This window comes from Olea europaea, unplaced genomic scaffold, assembly GCF_002742605.1.
Source record: "Olea europaea var. sylvestris unplaced genomic scaffold, O_europaea_v1 scaffold529, whole genome shotgun sequence".
Taxonomy (NCBI): Eukaryota; Viridiplantae; Streptophyta; class Magnoliopsida; order Lamiales; family Oleaceae; genus Olea; species Olea europaea.
In genome coordinates this window covers 88162-110534 of record NW_019263611.1, presented here as the reverse complement: position 1 = coordinate 110534, position 22373 = coordinate 88162, and the positions used below count along the sequence as shown (strand labels likewise).

Genomic DNA, 22373 nt, shown 5'->3' with positions numbered 1-22373 from the left:
AGAAAGTTTGTAAATTTGTGAAGTCACTATATGGCTTGAAACAAGCACCCAAACAATAGCATGAAAAATTTGATAATATCATGATAGAGAGTGGATTTAAAATCAATGAGTGTGACAAATGTGTTTACGTCAAAGACACTAAAGATGATTATGTCATTTTATGTTTTTACGTTGACGACATGCTTATTGTTGGTAGTGACAATAAGATGATTGAATCCACTAAAAATATGTTAAATTCGAGGTTTGACATGAAAGATATGGATTTAGCCGATGTTATACTTGGAGTAAAAATCTCAAGAACATCAGATGGGCTTGTTCTAAGTCAGTCACATTATGTGGACAAAATTTTGAAAAAGTTCAATAAGAATGATACTAGTTTGGCTAGAATACCGATAGATACAAGTCAACATCTATCTAAAAACAAAGGTGAAAGTGTCTCTCAAGTAGAATACTCGAGAGTTATTAGAAGTCTAATGTACTTGATGAGTTGTATAAGACTAGACATAGCCTACACAGTCAATAAATTGAGTAGATACATGAGTAATCCAGAAACTGATCACTGGAAAGGAATAGTAAGAATACTAAGGTACTTAAGATATACTCGTGACTATGGACTGTAATTATATCAGATATCTAGCAGTCATTGAAGGATATAGTGATACTAATTGGATATCTGATATAAAATACTCAAACTCCACCAGTGAATTTGTGTTCACATTGGGAGGTGCTACCATATCGTGGAAATCCTCTAAGCAAACAGCTATAACCAGATCTACAATGAGTTCATAGCTCTAGGTAAATATGGTGAAGAGGCCAAATGGTTGTGCAACTTCTTAAAGGATATTCCAAAATGGTCAAAACCTGTGCCAGCGATTTGCATATATTGTAACAGTCAATCAGTAATAGGAAGGGCACAGAGTAACATGTATAATGGTAAGTCTAGATATATACGTCGTAAACACAATACCATAAGACAACTACTCTCAACTAGAGTGATCACTATTGACTATGTAAGGTCAAAAGATAACATTGCGGATCCATTAACCAAAGGGTTAAATAGAGAGTTAGTTGGGAAATCATCGAAAGGAATATGACTTAAACCCTTGAATGAATAAGTCATTACAAAGGAAACCAACCTAGTTGACTGGAGATCCAAAGTTCTAGGTTCAAAGGGACAAACTAATTGTAAAGGCTTAATAAAATCACTGTGGGGTGTTTCCTCCTATCCATTGCTACGATATAACAGTGATACCCATAAGGATGAACGATAAACGATAAGCTTTTAATGATTCTTATGAGTCAAAAATCGAGTTAAGTAATGCGGGTCACTTGTAATAAGAAATCACCTATGTGGGAGAGAAATGGGGCCGCTTCTAAGAGAATTTTGTGGGGCTCAATTCTTAAGAACTCTTATAAAATTAGGCATATATTCATGGCAAAAAAAAAAACATAATAATGAGAACTGAATTGTATTAGGAAGAATTCTGTGTGGAATATATCATCGTTTACATAAATGGCAGAACAGTTCAAGGACAATATGTTTACTGGTCAGCTCGTAAAATAAATATACTTTCATAAGGAAAGGTTCAAAGTGTAATACCTACCTATCCCATCAGGCTTCAATCGTTGAACTTTATCACCCAGTCTTATGTCTCACGGTCACCAAGTCTCGTGTCTCACAGTCTCATGTCTTTCCCAATTTTTATTCATGTGGGGGATTATTGGAAAAAATGGGCTAGTCTGTGATTTTGGCATAAAATTTGTGTGGGATCCGTTGGTCAAATTTGGAAGATCGAAGTTGATCATTGTTCTCCTCCGTGAGAGCATTGAAACCATATATTTATTTGTTAAAATTGATGAATAGATAAATGAGAAATTGGAGATCAAAGATGACCATTATAAGATGGTTTATGTGGGAAATAAAATTAGTCCCACATAGGAAAATGAAGAAAGTATGAACCACTTTATATAGGATTATACTTTGGCAGGGTGTAATCATGTGTAGCAAAGAAGCTCTCTCTGCGTCCGCGCGCAGGGGTACAAATCACGGATCGAAATTGCCTTCGAACCTTAAACTTGTGTGCGAGCGCGACCTGCGTAGATGAATGTCGGACCAAACGGAGTAAAAATTGGTCTGTTTGGAGTGTCCACGTTTTGCAATTTTTTGCTTTCTTCAACTGACCTTTGAATTTTCAAAAATTGTCAAAACTCTCAGAAATTGAAGCAACTCTAGTGTTTATTATTATGGAGTTAATATGCAGATTTAATCTTATATTAAATCTCATTTTTCCAGCAATTATAACCACGAGAATACTGCATGCACACGAAAATATTCTGTCAAATTAGTCTTGTCTGCATACATAATCTGTTGATTTTCAACATTGTTTTGGTGGTGATATTGTTCAATGCAAACTCAGTTCGTCAGAGTAGTTTCTGCAGTACTCAGATTCTACTATCACCGTTGTATCCTGGGAAAAAGATGCTCGGATTAAATCTCAAGTACTTACGGTGAGGAAGCAAATCTGTTTTAAGAAAACTGTGCTTACACAAGCCTCGAGTTGAAAATTTATTTATCTTCTGCAATTTACATATTTGCAATTTATTCTTACGATTATTTATTTATTTAGCGATTTACTCGTTTGCAGTTTACTAGATGCATAAACTTTGCAGTCTACTTATTTTATATTTATGTTATAAATAAAAATAAAAAAAAAAATATAAATTTTTTTGCTAACGGTTGGTAAATGCAATTCGATATATGTATGTTACATATATGGTATTTTTAGGTGTAAGTGAAAATACGATATGTGAAAAGGGTAAATAAAATATGTGCAAATACAGTCAAATGCATATACGATAGGCAGCATATACGGTAAGCTGCAAATATGGTAGACATCATATACGGTAAGCTGTAAATACGGTATATTGCATATACGGTATGCTTAAAATCGGTATCTAAACTACATATTCGGCATGTGATAATCCGGTTTCATTAACACCACTGTATTCCAACATTATTTTCCCAATTCTAGGTTTTGTTCTGTTTCAAATAAATTACTTGGAACCTTTTGCTCCAATTACGTATTATAATATCCTTTCTTGCCTTCTTACTAGAGATTGAATGAAAAATGTGGATTGAACTTGTAGCTAAGTTTACAAACCTCTACATATATAGAGTTGTGTTATGCACTAAAAATTCACTCCCTCATTTTTTTGAGAAACCAGTGGTCCATATAAATTCACTTACATGAAATTAACCCAATTAACAAGTTGGTATATTTTCCACCAGTTTGCCTTCTTCACTGTTTTAATTTGCTGTACTTTCCCATAATATGGTGGCACTTTCTTGCTATGGTAGCCCATAAAAAATTATGAGTCCTCTATAAATTATAGAACAGCGACACAGTGGAAATGCTTCAGCTCGTCAACTCTGGCAGTAAATGATCTACAGCAAATACAGTAAACGGCTGTTTCCAATGTCTCAAAGGTTTATAATTATCAAAAAAGATAAGAAAATCTTAGAGAAATATGTAATTTGAGGATGACTGATGAGAGATTTTGAAGACTGAATAGAGGCTTAGGAAGGAGTGGTTTAGGAAGAAATGTTCACACGATCACTACAGAGGAAGGGGTAGGAACACTCGTTATTTCCAGCCAATGATAATTATAAAAGAAATCTTAGAGGCTGTTAGTCGTAGCATCACATGTAAACAAATCAAGAAAGAATGTGAAACATAACTACTTAAGGTTCAGACCTGGAAAATTATATGAGAAATTTGTACTCAAGATGAGAGACTACAAGCCCATAAAAAGTTCAAAGTTCGAATAAAAAAAGGTTCAGACATGAAAAGTCATATTTTTCTTCGAAATCATAATTCTGAACTAAAATCTCTATGGAAATGAGCATAATTGTATTGAAATTCACCTCCACTTCGTCTTTGCAAATTGCAATTATCCTATTCCAGTTGGAATATGAAACATCTATCTGAAAAACTTAGAAACGGTATGGATCATTATCCTTGCTGCTGGAGTCTACATTTGATTTTCTTAATTCCGATAGCTCTGCAAAAAAAAAATGTTTAAATTAAACATAAATGGATTTAAAATTGACAGTACAAAACAAATGGATTAAAAATTCCGTGGGTGGAGAGAATTTCAATCCATCCACAAAGTGAGATCTCATGGCTCGTGGATGGAGAGAATACGGAGTGAATTTTTTTTATTTTTTCCTCACTAATTTTTCATTTTTTAATTTTTTTGTTCATATTATAAATAAATTTTCTTCAATTTAAAATTCTTTTTAAATCTTTTCTCTTTATTATAAAACTTATTTTTTTCAATTTTAATTAAATAATTATATTATATTCTTTATTTAATTTTGGTAACTTTCTTTTGTTTAATTTGTTTTGTTTTTATTATATATTTTTTTGAAAATTATTTCAAAATTTTTTTCATATTATAAATAATTTTTTGTTCGATTTAAAATTATTTAATTCTTTTCGTTTTATGATAAAACGTAATTTTTTTAATTTTAATTAAATAATATTTATTTTAATTTTAATTATTTCAATTTAATTAAAAAACTTGATAATAACTTTTTTCTTATTTTTGCCTGCAATTTTTTTGTTCTTCGATTTGTTAAATTATTTAGTTTTTTATTCGTATTGGTGTAATATGGTAGTTACAATTTGATTCACTTAATTTTTTGAGATTATATTTTATTTCATTATCTCTTGTTCAATGTTTTAGCATTTGAATTTTTGTAGGATGAAATATCATCTAGATGTGGAGTTGAGAAGGATAATTATTAAGATTAGGATTCTCGATTTTACAAAAAAATAAAATAAAATCAACTCAAACATTAAGGTAAGGAGTGAATATAACATACATTGATCAAGATTTAATTATTATTAATTAAATAATTAATATTTTTCTATAATTATATATAAAATATATTCAATCCTTTATCATATTAATGGAATAAATGGCGTCATTTTGCTATTCAATATATGAAACGATATCGTTTCCTACTATAAATGCAGGTAAAAGGGATAAAAAAAAAAAAAAGGAAAAAGGAAATTTTCTATAGTTGAAAATTTATTTTTCCTTTTTAAAATTTATTTTGTTCATATTATACATATTTTTTTATTTAAAATTCTTTTTAATTCTTTTCTCTTTACGATAAAACTTTTTTTTTTCAATTTTAATTAAGTAATATTTGTATATTCTTTATTTAATTTTTGTAACTTTCTTTTTTTTAAATCGTTTTATTATTATTATTATTATTATTATTATTATTATTATTATTATTATTATTATTATTATTATTATTATTATTATTATTATTATTATTATTATTTTTAAATTGTTTTAAATTTCATTTTTCTTCATATTATAATTAATTTTTTGTTTGATTTAAATTTTTTTTAATTCTTTTTGTTTTATGATAAAACGTAAAATTTTCAATTTTAATTAAATAATATTTAATTTTAATTTTAATTATTTCAGTTTAGTTAAAAAACTTTATAATAACTTTTATTTTATTTTTTATTTTTGCTTGCAATTTACTTTTTGTTCCTTAGTTTGTTAAATTATTTGGTTGTTTTATTAGTATTGGTGTAAAATGATAGTTACAATTTGGTTCGCTTAATTTTTTGAGATTATGTTTTATTTCATTATCTCTTGTTCAATATTCTAACATTTGAATTTTTGTAAGATGGAATACCATCTAGATGCGGAGTTGAGAAGGAAATTTTTAAGATTAGGATTCTCGATTTTAGTCATTATCTTGATTTTTTTTCAATTTTTGAAAAAAAATCTCAAATATTAAGGTAATGAGTGAATATAATATACATTGATGAATATTTAATTATTATTAATTAAATAATTAATATTTTTTTCTATATTTATATATATAAGATATATTCAATTCTTTATCATATTAGTGGAATAAAGCGGCGTCATTTTCCCATTCAATGTAAGGAAACGATATCTTTTTTACTGCAAAATACAGGTAAAAATGGGTAAAAAAGGAAATAAAAAAGTTATTATAAATTTTTTTAATTAAATTGAAATAATTAAAATTAAGAATAAAATTATTTAATTAAAATTGAAAAAATTATGTTTTATCATAAAATGAAAAGAATTAAAAAGAATTTTAAATCGAACAAAAAATTATTTATAATATGAAGAAAAAAAGAGATTTTTAAACAATTTTAAAAAAATATATAATAAAAAACAAAACAAATTGAATAAAAGAAAGTTACGAAAATTAAATAAAGAATATATAAATATCATTTAACTAAAATTTAAAGAATTAAAATTTATCATAAAAAGAAAAGAATTAAAAAGAATTTTAAATTGAAAAAAATTATTAATAATATGAACAAAACAAATTAAAAATATAGATGAGGAAAAAAACATAAGGAGACAAAAATCTCCGTATGTCCTACGATAATGCATTGAACCAAACGATCGAACTTCACCAAACACTTCGAATCTCCAACAAGTTTTGAAAAATCTACAATTTTGATGCTAATAAAATAAAATAAATACAAAACTCGTGCAATGCACGTGACAATGACTAATTTTTATATAAATTAATAGATTTCATGCCAATTTGATTATGTATTAATTGTTTATTGTATGCTTAATTAACGTTCAATTGTTTGATCATCAATTACACTGTTTAAGGGTAATATTAAGACTGAGAGGAAATTTATTTATTTAGTTAGTGCAATAAGTAAGATAAGTTTTGATAAAAGATCAAGGGATACTTTTATGGTTTACCCAATCATAATTGAATGCTTTTACCTATTTACGAATTTACATAGAGATCTAATAATTTCAAATATATGAATAGGGTTAGTTTTGCTTGAGAGAGAAATTACTAACTAAAATTGATTAATTCGATAATTAATACATATGAAACACGGGCTGAATCAATTTGAATTAGATGAACGTTAAATAATCTAAGTGAAATTGGAATTTCTAACTATTTGATCCTAAAAGTTTCACTAATTTGTTAAGCTTTTAGAAATTAGGCCCTCATTTGGTTATGATTTTTCACCCAAAAAAAAAAAAAGTCAATTTTTTTATCGTTAGTTCCCAAAGCTACCGTCATTTTTTACTTCTTCACTCACAAGTAGAACTCACTTTTCTCTCAAACAATCAAAAAATTGATTCTTAAAATGACTACGGAACAAGCCCTAGATTAAACTAGTAAAATTTAGTTGAAAACATAAACTCTATACTTTGATATTTGGTTACTAAATTAATTTAGAATGAAGCTATTATCATATAAAATTTATAATAAATTCTTAGTTCTTGTGGGTAAATACAGGGACCCGAAATCAACTATAATTACTTATCATGATCGGTACACTTGAGGAATCATGCGATCAATGCACTTTGACCACATTAGTCATTTTAGTGATAATATAACTTTGAAGTGGTAATATTAAAAAACAGGTTGAATGAATCAGAATGTAGGTAGTTGAAACAAAAAACATACCATATAGTCAATCCCTTGGCCATTTGAAAGGGCAGATTGGACTGGTTAAGCCGGTGTTAGAAACTATTGAGTTAGGTATTGATTTTATTCATGTCAAACATTTGTGCGGAGAGTTTATTAATAATAGGTAAAATATAGGTAGGACTCATACATCAGAAGTCTAATTTCAATCATTTGTCGAAGTCTAATTTCAATCATTTGTCCCCCAACAAAGGGCATTGCACTAATCATGGTAGAAAATGAAAAAAAATGATGTCATGTCTTTATGAGCGAGAGATACTCTATGAAAGATCTCAATGAGGACACAGAATGCATATCCCAAAAATGCAAAATTAAAAGAGATAAAAGCTAGTGCATGAAATAAAATATATACAGTAAATACGACAAAGTGAGTGTAGGAAATAGAAGACAAACGGTAAGCTTGATTAAGCCTTAGACACTTAACTTAGGAGTTAGACTTCTAATGAGAGTTATTATCCTCGTCAAAACTTGGAGGTTGAGATATTCAAATCTAGGGAGTCATCACAAATTGAGTAGTAACTTCCATTGGTTGCGGCATCAAACTTGAGAGGGAAAGGAATGAGTGCTACAAATTCTACCATTTGAACCCCAATTGTGAGAATAAAGAACAAGTTTATCTATCGAGAGAGATGAAATATTTGACCATTGAGGATTGAAAAATAACCAGCTCTAAATTTTATGGAAAATTGAATTAACAATGCACACGCATATCGATCTAGCATTTGATAAGTGAAAATTGATTTTAATAGCATCTCTTAGAAGCCTTTTTATGAATTGTTCTAGTAATTTCAAAATTTGAGGCAATTCTACAAGCTCTCTAACTAAGTTATGTTTGTTTTGTTCGTATGTATGTGTTAAGTAACTAATTTTGTTTGAGACAAATAAATATTCAACTTTGGGAATTCTTTAATAAGTACGATCTTACACTTATTCAGGGTTTCAAAAGTGGAAGTTTAGGGAGTCACTTTGATTAAATTGCTACTTAATTTTGTTTAAAAATTGATTATTCTGAGATAAATTTGATATTGGATGGTAGATGATGAAAATGAATGAAAATCGGTAAAAGAGGACTTAAGAAAAACAATTATGTAAATTCTAAGACTTAATTGCTAATCTCTTAAATTTATTTGGACCAAGGTGGACAATTTGTGGATGACATGGATCAAATTGGATACAATTGGAAGTTGAAGGACTCATGGAAAATACAAAACGGGGGACTTGAGATGAACCGAAGAAGGAATTCAAGCACCAAAGTGGCAAAGTAAAAGGAGGAAGGTCTTTCAATCTCAAAGATCATTCCATGTGATCGAAAGGAGGTTGAAGTGACATCCTGTAGCTCCCAATGCATAACCATACGATCGCATGGTGCGTTCCAATAGGAAAAAAATTGTTTCCTTTTTCGACTCAACCTTTACATAGAATATAGTTCAAACTCCTTTTTAACGTGGTTTAGGGGTTGAAAATTGAGTTATGAACCATTAGAGAGAGAAAAGAGGCAAGATACAATAATACACCATATGCACAAATTGACTATTATTGCTTGGATTTTAGGCAGAGAAGAAGACTCAAGAAAATTGATAAAGAAAGATTGAAGAAGTTTAAGAATTCGAGACTTTTCCATTTTCCTTTCTACAATTAAAATTGGAGTAATGTCTCAATATTAAATTATGTATTTTGTAACTTTATGATGCTCAATTATATTTCTAGTCATTTGGATGACGATGAACTCAATATTTAGGCTTGTTTGACTCACATTATTTTAAAAAAATACATTTTTAAATAGTAATTTGATATCATTTCAACCATACATTCTTCAATAGAATAATATCACACGCAAATTTAAAACTTTTCCTTATTTTTTAACCACACATTTTTCATCAATACATTATTCAAAAATGCATTCTTATGGAAATAATGTGGCTCAAACAAGGGCTTAGACTTTTTAATTTCAATTTTAAGACTTTGACGTTAATTCTTGTTTATCTCAAATGATTGTTATGATTTTAATGTTTTCAATTAATTGATCCTTAATTGAATTGACTAGTGATTTTTTATTCAAGAGAACAGAATAAGAATTATTGCACAAGATAAAGATCATTTAGGATTTGATAGGGGGATAGAGAAATATTTGTTTGCCTTGAATGATTTAAATAGATGTCTAGTCTTTAAATGCATCATTACATGTTTGCAATCTTCATAGAAATATTGTTAATTCACGTGTGAGGATAGGTTTAGTATTGCTCAAGAGATATTACTAACTTAAGTAGGTATACTGATCTTCCAGTTTAAATAAGTGTTGCTATTGCCTTGGATTGTTGCTAAAATGAGATAGTATATGAGGATTCAATTTCCAAGTGCTTGCTGTTAATCAAGTTCATAAAAGCTTCTTTGTAATTCATTAGCTTAGTATTTAGATAGTTATACGTTGATTAGTTAGAATCAAAATCGTTCACATTGTGTTATTTGATTAGAGTTAGTAATAATTGAAACTGTATAAAGTACTTGTGAGAACAATACATTACTAGCACTCTATTGCTTGGATACGATATCTTGCACTTGAGAGATTTTAGCGATCATTACTGAGTGTGATTCTATTTGTCTGGTTCAAAGTCTCACTCTACAATCAAATTTTAGTTTTGCCTAGAAGGTTGATACTATTTCCATGCTTCGAAAAGTGAGTTATAGAATGGCCCTTGAACTTACGTTTAGAAACAGTCAGTCGAGAATTAGATTAGTTGTTTAGTTTGTACTCCGTACTTTACTTCTTTGGCTCTTCACAGCTATTTACTTCAATTATAAGTTATTTGGTTGGTTTTTGAAGAAAAATAAAATATTTGCATGCTATATTTGTAAAAGGTTTTAGCGGAGACATATTTTAAAAGGCTAAATATATTTATACTACATTTTTTTTTAATAATTAGATTATATTTTAATTGCATGAAAAATTCATAACATTTATATCTTAAAACTTTTTATCATTGCATTCTCATTTGTCCATTGTATTTTTAAATAAGCAAATCAAATTATAATACAAAAACACGATAAAAAGACTCATTTTTAAATATTGAACCCTCATTTTAAGACACATTAACAATATTTTTGAATGAAAACCAAATTAAGTACAATAGATTTTTTTTTTAATGTTTAAATTAGGAATGTGATGATGAAAAAAGTTAATCATACAAGTGCTATAAAGGTTAATGATATTTAATGTAATGAAAATAAGGTGTGATTATAAAAAAGTGTACCGTAAATATAACTACCCATTTTAAAATGTCCCCCAAAAAATTCCTTTAATTATTTTGTTGTGATTAATAAGAATTATACTAAATGTATACTTTGGTTTACATCTTCAATGACATTTCCCCCATGTCGAGGGAATCAGTACCATGATGCTATATGCGCCTTCAAAATCAATTGTGTAAATTATGTGACATGATATGATAAGAGTTTAAAATGAACTGTATACGTAACATCATTGGATTAATTATGCGTACATTAATCTGGAAGCTAAAAATAATAATAAATAAATAAATAGAAGCCACCTGAATCCCCAAACGCGGGTCTACGCCTCCGGCGTCTGTCTAAAACAGTCCCCCAAAATTCAAAACCAAAATCAAACAAAATCTATATCCACTCTCTTTCTACTCCCTATATTTTTCCTCTATATTATTGAAAATGGCTGGCAATGGTGAAGACGATCCGTTCAAGAAGGGAGCACAAGTGGAAGTGAGCTTGGAGGACGACGGTTTCCGGGGCTCCTGGTATACAGCGACCATCATCCGCTCCAATTCCAAGAAGACCCAAAAGATTTACTTGGAGTTCCATACTCTCACCTCCGGCGATAACTCCACCAAGCCGCTAAGGGAGGCGGTGGACCCCATTCTGGTCCGTCCGATCCCCCCACGCGAGGCTTGGCGGCGGTTTGATGTCAGCGAGGATGTTGACGCCTTCCACAATGACGGCTGGTGGGAGGGCATTGTCATTGCTGTTCTTGACGGTGGCCGCTATTCTGTCTTCTTCCGAAGTTCCCGCGAGCAGATTGAGTTCGACGAGTCCCAACTCCGCCTTCATCGTGAATGGGTGTATGGCAAGTGGGTTCCGCCGTTGGAAGATGTAATTGACGATTCACAACAAGAAGAACACAAGAAGTGAAATATAGCCTCAGGTACCATTGCCAAATTTATTTTAGGAAAACTCAATCCATAAAGCTTTAAGCTTATAGACTTGTTAGTTCGACGAATTGCACAAGGAGTTAAAAGTTTGACGTCTTAAACTTGATCCTATTATCTCCCTTTGGTTGGTCGGTAAGACTCAAAAGAGGAGACAAAAGGTATAATGAAGACCAGAAATAACTTTGAATCTGTATTTGTTTTCATTTGTTGAAAAGCCTGTTGTTAAAAACCCTCTACCCGTGGACTAATGGTGACATTATTCTGTTTTCATTAAGGGTTTATACTTATGTGATATTTTAGAACTTCAATTCTAGTTCTAATAGTGGATGTTGGTCAATCATTTTGCAAAATGTGCTGAGGGGCTATAAATAAGAAATCCTAGCAATGCTATGGGGACCTAACTTGGGACTTGAGAAACGGAGTTTTGTTGTGGATGAAAATTCAAAGTAGAGACACGAAATGTACATTTTAGCATCATTTTAGCACGTACACTCATTTTATTGTTGAATATATGTGCCTCAATAATGTGAAAGTGATCGTAGTTCCTAACCTCTCAAGGAAAGGGATCTAACACATATACTGTGGGTGGGAGAGAATCTTCAGTAAGTCAGTCGCACCACGTAACGGTCGCCTCAATAATGTGAAAGTGATTGTAGTTCTTGACCTCTCAAGTCAAGGGAATACATCTTGGGTGGGAGGGAATCTTCAGTAAGGCGATTGCACTGTCCTACCAGGATGCGCCACCTCAACGGGTGGCTCACCATACACTCGAGGTGTGTGGGCCATTGCCAAGGTGGCGCCTTGTCATTGGGCCCCACTGAAGATTCTTCTTATGGGTGGAGAAACCACTTTGAGTTTGCATAAACTGAGTAGCTCATTTTAGTAGTTCATGCAAATTCCATCCTCTAATGGTTCATGCTTTTTCAGGTATTCTTCTTACATAAAGCACCAGGGATACACGAGACTTTTTACTGTTCGCTCCATCCAGCTTAGCTTTGGGATTCATCTTAATTTTGCGATGACTAGTTTTTCGGTGAGGTATTGATATGTTGTTGAATGATCGTCACTTCATAAGCAATGCAAAGAATTAACATAGATTTTTATGCTTTATTTTACAAGTTTTTTAGTTTCTGCTAAGGATTTTCGTCTTTTATGCGATAGATCAATGTGATTATTTCTGGACGACTCGTGATCAAGATTGTTTGTAACCATGAATTCTGATGAAACCAGTTACGTTGTCATATGGTATTAAGCACTCTCCCATTCTCTACCGTGTTTATATAGTATCCTACAAGACTATGCTGTTTTTAGCTTCATCGAAAGATCTGGCAGTTAAGGACATAATTGGTTAGTCGATCCCAATGCCCAATGGGTTGGATGGTTTGGCACAACCCAATTTTGACAGTATATTAAATACTTCTATCAAATCATCTTTTATTTGAACCACTGACAAACCATCTAGATCCAAACCCACCAGCCAATTGCCTGTTCTACAACTTCAAAATAAACATAAATTCTGCATTTTCCAGTTTCTGGCTTTTCATTGGCTAAGATCTCATATTAAACCCTTGTTTGACTACCTTTATTTTTTTTTACTTTATTTTATATTTCATATTTATTTTCAATCACACGTTCAAAAAATAAAATATTCTATATGTAAGTCTGAAATTTTTCCTTACTTTTTAATCCCACTTTCTCCAAAAAATATTTTTCAAAACATAGGTATTTTTTAAATAAAGGCCACCAAACATGGGCTTAATGATCGAGACACAAATCAACATTATGTATCGATTTATTATCATAGGAAAGAGTTGATCAGATTGTTAGAGGAACTGAAGTTTTCTGAAGTCAACACAAGGTCAAATTGCTCGCCTTTTTAACTAATACTTGGCATGTTTGACACGGGAGTATTGAAAGAAATAAAACTATTAAAGAAGAGAATAAAACACGCACTAAATGTTCCCTATTTATCAAATGGTAGGTTCGCCAGCAAGATCGGTCAGATAGTCTCTGGTAATGTAGCATTAAAGCATTTAATTGGAAGAATTATTCAGTTTAAAGGCCTACTGTATATTTGTTGCTTGAGTGTGTGGAATTTATTTATGCAATACACTTTTATCTTCAACCGATATCTTTTAAATGATATTTTTTAAATGATATAGGGATACTTTGGAATGTTGTACTTGTTTTAGGTAGTTCTGATATAGTGGTACCACTACCATTGGACTCAGGCTGGTGATCAACTTGACTCTCATGAGAGCTCGACCTATTCGCGTCTTAGGCCCATATTTAAATGAGCATAGATCGGGCCAAGCTTGATTTTTAGCTTGGTGAATCGAGTTGAGCCTAGGGTCCTCGGCTTCATAGGCCTTCTTGCGAGCTTTTTATGTCGTATTTTATTTTTAGTATCTAATTAATATAAACCATATTTCATGCATTAAGTTCTTCCTTAATTATTTTTTATAAATTTGATTTTCTCTAAAAAATAAATAAATAAATATAGTAGGATTCATTTGCCACCTTGGCTTGGCCCTACACTAATAGGGCCTATGGGTCGAGTAGGGCTTTATCCCTTGGTCAACAAGTTGGCCCATGCTCAGCTTGTTGACCGATGGATAGAGCCCGACTCATCGAACAAGTCGAGTCAACTTTGGTGGCTAGCCAACTAGGCCATTTGTCACCCTTACCCTAATATTTCTTCATAAATATAAAGGATATTAAAATAAGTGCTCCAAAAATATGGGTAATTGACACAAAATATTTCTATCGTTTGTCCTCATTGTGCAAATCGTTCATATTGTTTCACTTTTTACATCGTGACCTTTAGATTGACTATTATTTATATAATTTGCCCATGTCATCTCATTCCCTCTATTTTCTTTGTTAAATAGCTGTGTGCAATTCACTATTGTGATTTGTCCAATGGTAATTTAGTCAAAAGACTAGTTAATGAACTTTTCATCGAAATTTGAGGTTTGATATGTTGAAGTAAAATTCGAGATTTGCAATTCCACAATAATCTCGAGTATTGATGATGTCTTGAATTTGTTTCGACGAGTTTGTTATGAAAACTTCAAATTTGTTTGGTAAACCTCAAATTTTTTGGATGAATCTCAAGTTTTAGATGCAAAAGTCGAGTATGTTGGGCAAATATTGAGTTTGTTTGTAAATCTTTAGTTTGCTCGTTTGTCTAATTTCAAGCATGTATAATTTTTTATTGAGAACTTCTAATTGCACTCTATTTTTATTTTTATTTTTTGTAGATCGAAAATTTAGAGTGAAATGAAAAAATGGAGATCTTTAAAGTAAATTCAAGATATGACGAGTTAATTCGCTAATACAAATTTATTATTTCACCTAGAACTCATATTTATGTTGAGTTGTGAATCTTAAATTTTATTGTATTATGTCAAACCTTGAATTTTCAAGAAATGATGATCAATTAGTGTCTTGAAGAAATTACCTTAGGCTAATTACACTAGGAGACTATAGGCGATCATTTGCTCTAGCGAATTGATGGAATGAGATGGCATTGATGATTTGCACAAAGAATGATCGATTTGAGGATTCAAATGTCAAAAGTTAAACAAGAGGAATGATTAAACAATCGATAGGAATGTTTTGTACCAATTAGGGGTGAATGCAATTCGATTTGGACGGTTTGGGCTATATTTTCAACTCAAACCATTTTATGCGGTTTGAAATTTTTTCAAATCAAGCCAAACAATTTTATTTTTCGAACCAAAACAAACCAAACCATAATTTACGGTTGTGATTTACCTTTTAACATTATAGTAATATATTTAACATAAGTTAAATATAAGTTTAAACGAGAACCAATAACGTTAAATGTTAAATTATATTCATATTTACCATGAAACCCATGAATAAATTATTTTTAAAGTTTGTTTCGGAAAGATATTAAGGCCCCGTTTGGTAGCCATTTTTTTCAAAATACATTTTTCTCTCTTCTTTTCAACCACACATTTTTTATTAAAATAATATTACACGTAAATCAAAAACTTTTCTTTAATTTTCAACCACACATTTCACATCAATTTACTATTTTAAAATGCATTTTTACATAAAAATGACTATCAAACACCCTCTAATAAAATAAATACACTTTTCTTCATTTTTATTTACCTTTTCTTGTTTGACATTCATATTGTCATATAGCAGTTTGTAAATGTAGAATTACATTTTGTTATTATAGTTTGGTTAAAACTCATTTCGTTTTGCTAGTGAGATATTAAATAAGGATTGAACGCGATATGTTTAGATGTACAAAGATTGATAGAGTTTCAGCTTATTGGAAATTGACAAATTTCATACTACATTATGAAAGTAGAAGATAGTAGTACTAGTTAAGAAATTTAACATTTTCACACAACAATACGCTGCCTTTCGTTTTTTCCAAATCACAAATAATTTCATTAATCATCTAGACATACAAACAATCATTTTTCTATCCAAACCAGAACTCACAAGTGTATAATAAGTTCCAAAAAAAAAAAAAACAAATAAAAGAAAAAAAAATGGAAAAATGACTTGAATAAAAGTCTAAGACTTATCGAAAGAGAAGAGAAAAAGAGGCGATTCAGGTAGAGATTAGTACATTAACCGATAAAAGCTATTGGCGATTCTTTTAGCAGTAGCAGACAAGCGTCAAATGTTGAAATGAGAGTTTATGTTAGGATTTCTGAAATTTTGGACGTGATTTGTTAATGTAGTTTTGTTGAATTATGATTTGGATTGTTAAAAATATATGTTTTTTTTTCATTTCATATTATTCTGGAATAATTTTAGTTTATTTTAGACATCGGGTGAGGACATGTGTTGTGAGTCCATTAAATCATAGGCCAATAATAATGAACATAATTTACTTTCTTTGATTATTTCAATAAGCTGTTTATAATTTGTATTGCTAAATTGATATTTTTTTTAAAAAAAAAGTGAAAACTGTAAAATTTCTAAGTTAATAAAATTTATTTTTTAATTAAAAAAGCTTAAAAACGGTTCGGTTCGATTTTGTGCGATTTTTGAAAATCAAAATTTAAACCAAACCATTTTGAAACGATTTTGTTCGATTTGAGGGAAAAGAAATCACGTGGACCCGAACCAAGGGTTTCACCTCAACGATTTCGATTCGATTTGCGATTTTTTTTGTGTAACCCTAGTACCAATTAACCGAAAATACATTGTAATTATCTCTCTAGTTTGGTGAAATCCTACAATGACATTAAGCCCTCGTTTGGGCTCCATTAAAATCAAAATTTGATAAAATTGTTTTGAAAATGTGATTTTTTTTTTAATTTTTTTAATTTTTTTTTTTAGAACATGTGATTAAAAAAAAGTTTTGAAATTCAATGTAATATTATTTTATTGAAAAATATATTCTTAAAAGAAAAAAAGAAAAGCGTATTTTGATTTTAATAGAGCCCAAACTGGTGCTAAGTGTAGCATTATTGAATTACCCCAAATTAGGTGTTCATTCTTGCTTTTGATATTATTTGTATCAGATTATTATAACTCACGGAATAACAGGTGAAAGCCATTCAGATTCGGGTAATAACGACGGCATTAACATAGATTACATAATTTACATTCATTGTACCTATACATAATGAAAGTCCATAATTTGTATTTACTACCAAATCAACCACCATATGGTCCAAGATCTAAAGATCATCCGAAGTTCACAAAGATTCTATTGCATGTATTTTAGGTAAATACATACTTCTCCAGATATACAAGATTTGAAATACAAAATCTAAGACTAAATCCAAATCGAAGACTCAAATGTTTCTATTGTTGTTTTGAATCCACAATTTCTCTCGAAAATCCCATTTTCACTAAAAATTCCTGTTGGTTCACATTCTAATTACAAATCATTGTACAAAGGAATCCAAGTGTTGCAATTTCAACATATTTATCAGCAACAAATAGTCTCTGATTGTCAGCAACGTTATAGATGTGTTATCCTATCATCCTGGAGAGGGACTTGTTCCCTAGATCTGCATCCATGAATCCAAATTATTTAGAAAAGCAAAAAATGCAAATAAAATGTTCTAAGAAGAGTGAAAGACAGACGCACTTGTAGAACTCAACAGAAATCAAGCCTTCTGTCTCTATTGCTTGCTCGGGAGCCCCCAGCGATGTCTCTATTAAACTCTTTTTGGAACCGAGTCCTATAAAACAAGTAAATTAACACCTTAAGCTAGGGGGATTTCATTGCTTGAATCATCTGAAAGACCAAGTTTTCAAAGAAACTTCAAGATATAGCACCATCTATATTCCATCAGGAACACAGAAGCACAAATTTAATACGAGGTCAAGGACTCTACTTGAATACATTAGAAACCTGGGAACAATTATTTACATTTGCTTATAAATACAAAAGCTAAGTCACATACTAATGGAATAAAATTACAAATTGAGATTAAGAATATATGAAGATCTGGCAGAACTACGTGTAACAAGTTATGCAAAATTCCAAGTGAAGTATATCCTTCAACATGTGCAGTATAAAAGTATCGATCATGCCATGTCTAACAACATATACTATCCAGTAAGTAACCATGTTTAGCAGACAGATTATGATATCAATGTCAAGAAATGCAAACAAGTTTGAGCGTTTATGCTCCTCAGAATTTAATAGCACTGTTAAAACAGTATTTTGGGGGCAATTTGCAGGAAAAGAATCACGAGAACTCGAGAAGTTTATATATTTATAGAAGGACTGGCACCCTCGTAAAACTTAGGGATGAAACACCAAATATCTAAAGATGTCATTTTTTTTTTACACGACCACGACCCCACAACAAACTAAGCCTCTGTTTGACAACCATTTAAAAGATATTTTTGCGAAAATGAGTTTTTGGAGAATGTGTGGTTTAGAAGCAGAAAAATTTTTGGGTTTCCGTACTAAATATTTTATTGTGAAATGAGTAATTAGAAATGAGCTTGATAAAAAATAAAAATAAAAATAATTATTTTAATGGTTGTCAAACAGGGGCTAAGCTACAAAAATAATATTTTACCCACAGATAACTGCAGTCCAATGAAACTTTTGCATACCAACCTCCCCTAGCATGTTCAACAGTGATCACATCGTTCATGTGAACCAAGGAAGCTTTTTAGTCTATACAAGACATGCCTCGATCCCCTAAGTTATGCATAGCTTACATGGTGTTGGAGTATATCCGTATTAAAAAATTTATTCATTACAAGAAAACCACAAGCCCATCTTAAAATCTTCACTTCTACTACATTAAATTTGTCAAAAATTAGTGTTTAATGACCCATACAAAATATCCATTTTCTATAAACTACTCTCGTTTTATGTGATGCATCCTCTTCGTTTTCTCCTTTATAACAAAGCTAAATTTGTCCGCCTCTTTTTAGGCATTCGTGTGAACTAGTACATCGACCAACATTCTCCTCACATCCAAATCAAATAATTCAACAATTTTTGATTGAACTACAATCCAAAATTTAGGTACGAATACTTGTAAACTCATTATGCACTCATATCCGATACATATCCAAACTTTCAATGACCTCTGATATGATCCGGATACATGTTTTTTATTTATTTTATATATTTTTATAATTTTTCGATATGTATCGCCAGTATCGGATACATATTTTTTTTTTACAATTGTCGATATGCATATGATACATTAGGATACATGAAGAAGAGTGTTAATGGTGAGTTTAATTCTATCACTAATTGGATGATATGGATTCGAAGATCGAGTGGCTACATCATGGTTTACATGCATATTTTCTTCAAAGCATTGCTTTGAAACTTCTTGTGCTACCTTCTTCATCTTCTGTTGAATTGGAGTATGTACTTATGCACTACGAGAAGGAAGAAAATAACTCCACAACGAGCTGAAGAATTGGATTTTATTCATAGCAATCTATGTCTTTTATCAAGAAAATTAGATTTTTATTCAAAAGGAAAATAAAAAAATGTGGGACAATGTCGAAAACTCATTTGATACTGTTGAAGACGTTGAATTGCTTGAGGTTGCTAATTTATCATTAGATGAACTAGAATTAGAGAGTATTATTTTTAATAATAATGAAGAAGCTAATGTTGATGGTGTTGAAGAAAATGACATTGGGACAATTAAGGATTAAGATTATAAAAATACTTTAGCATTTTATTTTTGTTATTATGCTTCTATGTTTAAATTTTTTTATATTAATAAAATTATATTGAATTTTATAACAAGTATTCATGTATCCTAGTTCCCAAAATAAATAAATAAATAAAATAAATAAAAAATCACATCGTAGTACCTGTATTGTATCGTATTTGATTACGTATTCGTATACATGCTTCTTAGCCCAAAATTGTAAAAACAAGTACAAAATAAAAAGGCATGTATAAGCTAGTCATTACTTGAAAGGAATCATAATTATAAGTTAACGACTCACAATTCCTTAAGGCCTCAATGGACCTATAACCCATAACTTGCAGAAGCTATAACTTTTCATTGGCAGGATAATAAATAAATGTGAAAAAAATGAAATAAAATCAAAGAGCTCCAGACAAAACCAATCCAAAATGTACGTTATTCTAGAAAGGACTTGATGAAACTCCACATAGCTGATTAATTACCCTAGTGGAGAATGTTTTCAGGCATCAACAGCATAATTAGAATGTAACACCATATGCACAATAAATGCCAAGAAAAATAGCAAGAAGAAAGACCTCAATGTTAATACCTTGGAAGATCATCACTAGGAAAAAGAGGATTGTGATGATCATAGCGGATATGGTAGTGGTGGACGATGGTGATGATTTTTTGGCTGCTTTCATCTTCAACGCTTTCATTGGATCAATCCTCTCACGCTTCTTAGTGGCATGCTCAGAAATCTCTCTAACCAACTTCATATCAGCAGCATCCAAGGACGGACCTTTAGGAGGTCTTGGAGGCTTGGCAGCCGCCTTCTTAGACTTTCCAGTTTTCCATCTCTCTTTCTCATGTTTCTTCTCTATAAGAGGTAAAAGCTCGTGAATCTGTCGATCACCTGGTCCCTTGTCTATCAACAATTCTACAGCTTCATGAGAATCCTTACCCAACCCTCGAGGATTGCTGCTACCTTAGGTGATCTGTTTAAGCCCAATACTCCACTAGTAAGCTTGTTCAACAATTTCTTCCCAAATTGGGACCAGTTCTCGTATCAGCTCCACCACTTGCACTAACACTGTCGATATCAACAACCACTTCTTTTTCTTTTGAATTATTATATTCCATTTCCCATGAAATATCTTGGTCTAATTTTTGAACTTCCCCAAATTTCAGGTACTTGCAGCTTCGACTTCATCAACAGAGATACAATACGTAACTCAAACCCTTGGCCTGCATTGTCATCCAATAAGATATTCAACATTTCAATTGTTTCGATTTTGAACTCAGAAGAATTTCATTCACCAGAAATCACAATGTATTCAACAACCAAACTAAAATTTACAATCCAAGGAAAAAAAAATTATAATTAATTAACTTTGAAGAAGAATGAATCCCCAAGTCAGTTATTCGAAAAAAACCAACTTGAAGGTCTTATGCAAACAATAATGCAGCTCAAAATACGAACATCCCACAAATGCAAATGTCTCAAAAGATAAAAGGAAAATAAATCCACAAAACCAACAACAACAAAATCAAAACACATAATAAAAAAGGAGCAAGTTAGAAAACAATTAAGGAGCAATTGGGCGTACCATTGCGAAAAAGACTTGAAGAATCCCCAAATTTGATGACAGAGAGATCATCGCCGAGAAGAGATGGGAAAGAGGCCTTTTTTTTTTCCTTTTTTCTTTTTTTTTCCTTCCTTCCTTTTCTCCTTTTCTTTTTGGTAATTTACTGAAGGAAAAAAATTATCCAGCCATCCTAATTCTCGGCGTTGTATTTTTCTGCGCACAAGTTGCATTAAGTTAAGACGTAAGAAAAGAGGTATTTGTCGGGTAGTCCGATAATGGCCGGACAAGTCCGGTTTGTACTATGTGTTTCCTCACGTTCGTGTAAATTTTACCTGCAGTCACTAAACTTTCTATAAAATCTCAATTGGGAATTTTTAAATTTGTCCCTCGTTGAGTAGCAGGAGTGCAATTTAATTCAAATCAATAATTGAACTTTAACTTCATTTCAAAATTATTTTCTCTTAAATTGATGAAAAACACTTAATTGACAATCATTCACAAAAAATCTCACACGATAATTATTTGGCATGTCAGCCTAACACTATATCAAGTCATAAAAGTGAAAATATGAATCTTAACATTTTAATTTGAAGTCATTTACATAGCTCTCATTTTACCATGTGTGACACTGAAGATCAAATTCGGTATGATTTCACTAAGTAATTACAAAATGATGGAATTTGAGATTGAATTGAAATTTAGTTATCTATATGAAATAGATTAAAGTTTAGTGGTCCAATTAAGTTTTAATGGAAGTTTAGTGATCCAATTGATATTTTTTCTGAAAGTTAAGTTACCAATAATAATATTGCCCACACTGACTTATAATTGTTCCTTAGGTTCCTTGATTCTTCCACGAGTCAGATTAATGATTTACTAGTCTTTTTCCAAATGAATATCCCCCCTCTATTCCATAAAAATAAGGAATATGTCACTCGTACAT

At 30.9% G+C, this 22373-nt stretch overlaps 2 protein-coding genes across 2 annotated transcripts; one reads left to right on the top strand and one right to left on the bottom strand.

Moving 5' to 3' along the window:
- Window positions 1–11062: 11062 nt before the first annotated feature.
- LOC111388808 (DUF724 domain-containing protein 6-like) lies at window positions 11063–12988 on the top strand. The gene is made up of 2 exons (XM_023013620.1): window positions 11063–11702; window positions 12637–12988. Exon 1 carries the CDS (start codon window positions 11213–11215, stop codon window positions 11687–11689), a length of 477 nt encoding a protein of 158 aa, XP_022869388.1. The 5' UTR covers window positions 11063–11212; the 3' UTR covers window positions 11690–11702; window positions 12637–12988.
- A 4345-nt stretch (window positions 12989–17333) lies between these two features.
- Window positions 17334–21648, bottom strand: LOC111388801. Its single transcript, XM_023013614.1, has 4 exons — window positions 21452–21648; window positions 20452–21089; window positions 17807–17900; window positions 17334–17726 (listed from the first exon to the last, which is right to left on the bottom strand). The coding sequence occupies exons 2-4, from the start codon at window positions 20618–20620 to the stop codon at window positions 17678–17680; spliced, it is 312 nt and encodes a 103-aa protein (XP_022869382.1). The 5' UTR covers window positions 20621–21089; window positions 21452–21648; the 3' UTR covers window positions 17334–17677.
- Between the last annotated feature and the right edge of the window lie 725 nt (window positions 21649–22373).

Excerpts from the sequence above, each read along its gene's own strand:
- LOC111388801 (XM_023013614.1), bottom strand. The coding sequence starts at position 20,620 with ATGAAGTTGGTTAGAGAGATTTCTGAGCATGCCACTAAGAAGCGTGAG. Across the intron at positions 17,901-20,451 it reads CCTAGTGATGATCTTCCAAG|GACTCGGTTCCAAAAAGAGT; the intron begins GTATTAACATTG and ends CTTGTTTTATAG. Across the intron at positions 17,727-17,806 it reads ATTTCTGTTGAGTTCTACAA|ATCTAGGGAACAAGTCCCTC; the intron begins GTGCGTCTGTCT and ends TCATGGATGCAG.
- LOC111388808 (XM_023013620.1), top strand. The coding sequence starts at position 11,213 with ATGGCTGGCAATGGTGAAGACGATCCGTTCAAGAAGGGAGCACAAGTG.